The 6,856-nt window shown below is 36.1% G+C and overlaps 1 protein-coding gene across 2 annotated transcripts; it reads right to left on the bottom strand.

Annotated features, from left to right (window-relative positions):
* Window positions 1-292: 292 nt before the first annotated feature.
* LOC113755742 (cinnamoyl-CoA reductase 1-like) lies at window positions 293-6,538 on the bottom strand. 2 transcript variants are annotated; one of them, XM_027299650.1, is made up of 6 exons: window positions 6,279-6,538; window positions 4,928-5,097; window positions 2,995-3,183; window positions 2,061-2,223; window positions 1,113-1,299; window positions 293-642 (listed from the first exon to the last, which is right to left on the bottom strand). In XM_027299650.1, the coding sequence occupies exons 1-6, from the start codon at window positions 6,400-6,402 to the stop codon at window positions 492-494; spliced, it is 984 nt and encodes a 327-aa protein (XP_027155451.1). In that variant the 5' UTR covers window positions 6,403-6,538; the 3' UTR covers window positions 293-491. The 2 variants fall into 2 exon arrangements, with proteins under 2 accessions (XP_027155451.1, XP_027155452.1); XM_027299651.1 differs by having other exon boundaries at window positions 293-639; window positions 6,279-6,533.
* Between the last annotated feature and the right edge of the window lie 318 nt (window positions 6,539-6,856).

Below are 6,856 nucleotides of genomic sequence, written 5' to 3'. Positions count from 1 at the left end.
TTTTTCTTTTTTATTTCCCCCCCCCCCCCCCCCCCCCCCCCCCCCCCCCCCCCCCCCCCCGGCTTTGTATTCAGAATCAGATTGTGTTCAATTAGTTGGAATTTGGCTTTGGAGTTAAAAGGGATTTCCATTTTTTCCTAGGTATTCCACAGCTTGCATAACAAAAGCACAGAGGCGGAAGAAAACCCATGATTAAATCATACAACAGGCTTGTAAGAAAATGCCCACTCTGAAAAAATGAAAAGTTGAATTTCCTATTTTCAAATTTACATGCAAAAAATGAATAATGACATGCAAGAAATAGTCTGCTATTTCGCCATGTTTCACAGTTTATGAGAAATATATTACAAATAAATCCACATAAATGGTGGGAATAATAACTCAAATATGGTGGGACAAATAAACATACAGGGTGACCCCTGCCAGCTGAGATAACTAGCTGGTTTATTTAATTTAATAGTTTGAATACAATAGTAAATCAATGCCATAGCTCAGATACTGACTAAATTTTTCTCCCTGAAGAATTCAACAGCATCTTTTAGGCTGACCTCCAAAGGAGTGAATTGAACTCCCAACCTTTTTGCCTTCTCATTGGAGGCTCTGTAGTTTGGGCTGATAAGGTTGGTATTGTTTGACATTCTGCTGTATGCGGGACAATACACAATTATGGCAAACATAAATAAAGCTTAGGTAATGAAAATGCAAATGTAAATTCAAATGCTTGAAAATCTACTGGACAATTGCCTCATATCTACTGTAAATTGTGCCTTTTTTACGAAGTTTCAAAAGACCTTTTAAAAGATAACTTTAGTTGTGATATGAATGAAATTTATTTTTTTCTAAAAAAAAGCCTAAAACGGAATTTCTATTTTGGAGACAAAGCCAATTTGGTGATATATCCTAGTCCAAAGAAGACCATCTTCTAGAAATCAACCTGAGAAAGAGCTCATTTTTTATGGAACATGAGACCAAAAGAAAAAAAAAAAGAAGGCAGAAAATTTAGGATTTAGTGTCCTTTAAAAGAGAGTATAAAAATATGTGATACATTTTGGACGTATACAAGGCCATCAGCAAAAGCCTGTAAAGACCTAAACAAGGAAAACAAGACTTACTTATCAGGAAATTGGTGAGTTGGGTAATGCTCATGCAAAATCTTGATGATCTGAGAGGCATTTGCACATCTTTCAACCAGACAATATCTTCCACTTGCAGAAGGGGTTTCAAGGGCAAGAACATGTGCATAGGCAACATCTCTAACATCAACCCAGCTACATGTTGCCTTAGGAAATGGTTCAACCCCTGCATTTGGCACCTAAGATCTTTAAACACATTTTTTTGCAGGCTCTTCAGCAACATAAGTGAAACTGTGCATACAATTAAATACAATGTTGTTTGCCATGAAAAGAGTCAAATTTAGAGGCCTTCCAGAAGAAATGTGTTGTATGTACTACTTTGTTCTGTTTTAGTATCAGCAAAGCCACAGAGGGGAGGGAGATGTGAGGAATGAACTAGTTGAGACAATTCAGATAATTGGTGAATAATAAGAAAGATTAATCCCAACAATCTACTAGCTAATCTGTCCCTGGAATTTCTCAGATTTAGAGTTAGGTTTCTCTTTCAAAGGATAGTTTATTTATTTATGTGAGGAATAAACAAGCTTTAGCAAGTCTGAACAACATAAACAGTGACTACTCCTAACAAATTTTTCCTCACAATTACCACCCAAAAATTTCTTTTCCTTCCTGTTAATCACATAGAACCTCAATGTTGTTGAAAGGAAGATGCACACAACGTGAATTTCAGATGAAAGATTGTCCTGCAAACCTTTAAAACATCATAAGCTGGTCAGAGTTTATAGCTTGATATATCAGTTCACATTCTGACCTATGTCTGTCAATCATGTGATTAGCCAGCAGTGCCTTGAAATGTTATTAGTCATAAGTTTTTTGTTCTACTGTAACAAAGAAAGTTGTGGTGCATAATAAAGCTATAACTAACATAGATGGAAGAGTCAGTTAGACAATGATTACTAAGGTGATTCAATAAATTTTGAAACAAACCCTTTAATAGGTTGAGGAACAAAACAGCGCTCGAATTAACAGATGGCTGCAAGAGAGGACCAATGACCAATCCTGGATGAATTGTAATCACGTCAATGCCATGATCCTTTGCAAATTTCCATGCAGCATTCTCGGCCATGGTTTTTGAAAGTTCATACCAAGACTATCAACACCAAAAAATCAGTAAATGTTGGTAAGATGGTAGCAGAAAGTAATTAGATTTGTAAACTTTAAGAAGTAACATTATAAATTTCTAAAAATTTGACAAATCCAGCAACTTACATCAGTTGAAACTATTATTGCTGTAGCTACAAAGCACAGAGTGAAAGTATCCACATTTCCCAGGACAAGCTATGCCATAAGTGAATAAGCAGATTTCTCAAGGATCCTAGGAATGGTGTAAACTTTCTATATTCAAGGAATGATGCAAAGCACCAGTGTCGACATATCCTGGTCATCTGACCTCTTAATCCACAAGTTAACAGCAAAACTACAAGGGACCTTGACACTTTAACGCATATAGTCATATTCATAATATTATAGCAGAAGTTCCTTTCCAACTGACCGACCAAATATTGCTCATCTTGGTGTGTATTCTCAGACAATAGTATAGAATTTGATCATGCAAGAGATGCATAATTAAGTAGGAAAACTTTCATATTGCTCTTTCCCCGACTATTCCACACTACATTATTAATGTTTCATTAAAGTTAAGTTGTTACTTAGATAGAAGGAAAGAAATGGACTGACCATTCTGGTTACAAAAATATCCTTCTTTTTGCCTATTAAAGTACCACCAAGTCATGAAGATCCTAACTTAATTATCTCCACAGCTGGGCTAACTCCTCATATGTGTCCCAATAACAAGTTAAAACTAAAGAATTCCAGCATTCCATATTAGATTTTACTGGAAGAAGACAGATAATATGTGTACCTTTTGCTCCTCACAGTATGATGGATCGGAAAACCAACTTTCATCAACTACCACATCCTCCTTTAATTCTCTGTTTTCTGAAACTGCAACCATAGAGGATGTTATAACTACTCTTTTGACAGAAGAAGAATTTGCACATGACCGCAGCACATTCAGTGTTCCACGTACTGCAGGTTCCAGTAGTTCTGCCTATGAAATCAAACCAAGTAAAAAAGGAAGTCATTACCAGTCATAGGTAAGACTATGCTTTTTAACCTGCAAAAAACTTATCATTCTGGTATTATGTTTGAGAATTTCACCACAAATGCTGTAAACCTACAGCTTTAGTTACTTAGCTAAAGGATGCATATAGTTGTCTTATCTCCTCTTGCTGCTAAAATAAGTTCTCAGGTCCTTTATTGTTGTTTTTTCCCATATTAGTTACTTAAGACCGATAGAGGAACAACTGAAATAAGTCTCAGATGTGGTCACCAATTAAACCGTTTGGTACCAAATATCAACCGATGAAATTCTGTTCTGGCTTGAACAGGACAGACAGAAAATATAAAAGGTGTAGCTCCCATGAATCCTGCGAACAGATTTTAGCGTGAACACATAATGCATGTTGCAATTTCTTTTAGTGTCTATGAGTCAACCTTGTTCATTGAAATGACTAAAATCAAAGTTCAACAAAGTTACTTAAATAAAAATCCATAAACACAATTTGAGAAACAGACAATGATAAGTGTACTGCATAAAATTTTAAGGCACAATCATTAATAGAAGTTAATCAACTTACAAATGAAGATACATATAATTTGCAGATGCTTGAACATATATTGTAGTTTCTATAAGCTTCTTATTCATTCTGGTATGGGCACGCAAAAGCTATTGGCTCTACACTGGCTGAATAATTAGTTGGTCAAAGCAGGGATTCATTTGCTCCAGGACAAGCTTATAGCTTGCTCTATAACCTTACCCTGACTGACTTACCCAGGAAAATAGTTAGTCGGACCCAATCTACTGCCCAATTGTGGACCATTTGCTATGTTTATGGCTCTTAATGTTTTTATTTCACAACATTACACCCTTTGAATTGTTTCTCTGAAGTACCAATTTCCAGATCATTTCATAGAAACATCATGTATACTGATTAAAAAGAGACTAAAGCACATAACACACGACAGTCTTTTTTGTGAATGACCTGCAGGAACAGATTAGTTTTGTATGTACCAAATGTAAAGAAATATTCTTCAGGTGTTTGACCTGATTGCTACATTAATCTCCTCCCTTTGGTTAATAAAAGAAAACGTAGAGCCATAGAATTGGAAACATGGTTCGCCATCGCGGGTCGCGGTCGCGTCACGGTCTCAGTTGTTCCACATCCGTCGCGATATATCGGTTGAATATCGGGTGATACGAACAATATAACACATTAAAGTTTCCAAAAATTTTGAAAAAATTACTAAAATTAGAAAATACTAAAAAAGACACAATTTAAAAAAATATCGGAGTCGACTCCGAGTTGACTCGGATATATCGGCCGATATCATGCATCACGAATTCGAATCGATCAATATCGGCCGAGTCAGACCGAGTCATCGCGGATATGGTGATATCCGCGATTCGGGGATCGGTATCGTATCGGTCTCTTCTGTTCCAGATACGACTCGGCCGATACGTATCGGTATCGGCCGATATGGCGAACCATGATTGGAAACATTTGAGTCTAACTCTTTTTTTTTTTGCCTTTACAGTTATAACCTTGTCATAAATCACATATAGAGGAGTAGACTATCACCCAAAAAAGCCAGTAAAAATGCAACAGAGGAAGATACTAAAAGAAGTCGCACAATTATAAATCAGAAAGTATGCTACGATTTTCAAACTTCAAGAGATAAATAGCAGATTTTGTAGACAGTAGAGAATTTCCAATCTTGTAAAGCAAATGTACCTCTGGATTGCTGAATGAAAGTTTGATTGGAGATGCAGTATGGAAAACCCCTTCACATCCCTCGACTATTGCATCAAACGATCCCTCTTCTAGTAAGTTTGCCGAGTACAACTGAAGCCTTTCCTTAGCTCCATCAAGTGATGTCAAATGTTGTGTCCTTTCCGGATCATCTGTGTCATGATTGCATCAGTAGAATGTTCAGACAGCTATAGTCAAAACCATGCCGCCTTGGTAAAGTGTACTATGTTTTCACTATGGCGCAACTCAAGAAGCAATGGACTTAGAGCAATAATAAACGAACCTCAAAGCAATGATAAATTTGACTAGCTAAAGGCAAGCGGGGAAAAACGAAAAGAAATTGACGGGCAACATAATATGACCACAATAATATCATAGCCCTATGATTTCTGGTTTTAAGATGTGTACATTTGTAACTTTCTTGATAACAATTAATTCTTGAGATAATTATCAGAGGGACAATTGTATGCCATCTACCACTATTTTTATAACAAACTCAGTCCTTCAGAAGAAGGATATAGATTCGATAGGCTAAAGATTTTTTAGTGTAACTTGATCGTTGTATCTGGAGCATGAAACATTACTGTTAAGGTATACATTATATAGTTTCAGCTACTCAAATATCAATTAGGTTGGTCCACATCAATTTTTTTTTTTTGCATGTGATTTTCTTTTGAGCAAACAGAACATGGGGAGCATTTAGCCGTTGCAAGAATATCATCTGGAGCTACAAAACAATTTCACACTGCAGAGTTGAATAAAAATGTTGGGCAAATTACATATAATCCTCCTGTGGCTTTGTTTGTTGCCACATGACCCTTCTAACATTTTAAAATATCCAATTCACCCACTATGATTTTATGTAAAGCGGAAACTTGATGGAGAATAGCCTATATAATGTCGTTAATTGAAATACCATTAGTACTTTTACTTAAATGCTAAATCGACGATTTAATTACCTTCTATAAAAGTATAAGTGGATTATATGGATAAATATAAAAATCACAGGAGGGATAAAGTGGACAATTATATATAAGAGAATTACATTGAAATTAAGACTTTATCACATGCTTTTAGAGCGCGTTTGGTATAAATGCCGTAACTAATTGTGCATTCCATCATTTTCCGCTTTACATATAACTATGGGGGTATGTGGCTATTTTGAAATCTTAGGGGACCAACTAGCATTATATAAAATCACCCTAAAATATAGTTATAAGTAATTTACCCTAAAATGTTAGATTCCAGGAGCAATTAAACAACAATCAGAACAGGGCATCAAAAACTGCACAAGCCACTAAGATAGTTGATCAAGAACAAAAACTGGACTTACAGGCATCTCGAACTGAACCTTTAACAGTATAACCGCGCTCGAGCAGCAGCTTCACCAGCCATGAAGCTATGTAACCCGAAGCTCCGGTCACACACACCATTTTCCCTTCTCCTGCTCCACTCATTTTGTTAATATTTTTGTGTGTGAACCTGTCACCTGTTTGCCTTACTTCTGGACTTAATGGAGGGAGGCATATATGGTGTATATATAGCTATGGTGAAGAAGACGAAAGATTGGATATGAGATTACTGGGAGACTGGGGAGATCCATATGTATTCTTGCAATTTGCATGCATCATCGCTGACATACGTATGGTATAATCGCGTCACATCCCATTTTATCAAGGTCAATTGATCAGTGTAAAATAGAAATGAACAATAAATACAATGGTAAATTACCTTCTACACCCTATGGTTTGATGTTTTATCACATAACTCCCTATAATTTAAAAACCTATATATGACCCTTTCGTAGTTTGGGTTATTGTGTCACTTTAGCTTGTTCTGTTAAAACTAACGGTCAATAGTAAAAAGTCAAATTCAAACTACTAAATTGACAAATTCACCATTTCACTACTT

Source organism: Coffea eugenioides, unplaced genomic scaffold, assembly GCF_003713205.1.
Source record: "Coffea eugenioides isolate CCC68of unplaced genomic scaffold, Ceug_1.0 ScVebR1_1678;HRSCAF=2571, whole genome shotgun sequence".
NCBI classification, from domain to species: Eukaryota; Viridiplantae; Streptophyta; class Magnoliopsida; order Gentianales; family Rubiaceae; genus Coffea; species Coffea eugenioides.
The sequence above is the reverse complement of the archived record's forward strand: the minus strand, read 5'-3'. Positions and strand labels throughout refer to the sequence as shown.

Coding starts and splice junctions, on each gene's coding strand:
- LOC113755742 (XM_027299650.1), bottom strand. CDS start 6,402: ATGAGTGGAGCAGGAGAAGGGAAAATGGTGTGTGTGACCGGAGCTTCG. Junction 5,098..6,278: donor AGGTTCAGTTCGAGATGCCT/GTAAGTCCAGTT, acceptor ATCATGACACAG/ATGATCCGGAAAGGACACAA. Junction 3,184..4,927: donor TTTCATTCAGCAATCCAGAG/GTACATTTGCTT, acceptor TTGATTTCATAG/GCAGAACTACTGGAACCTGC.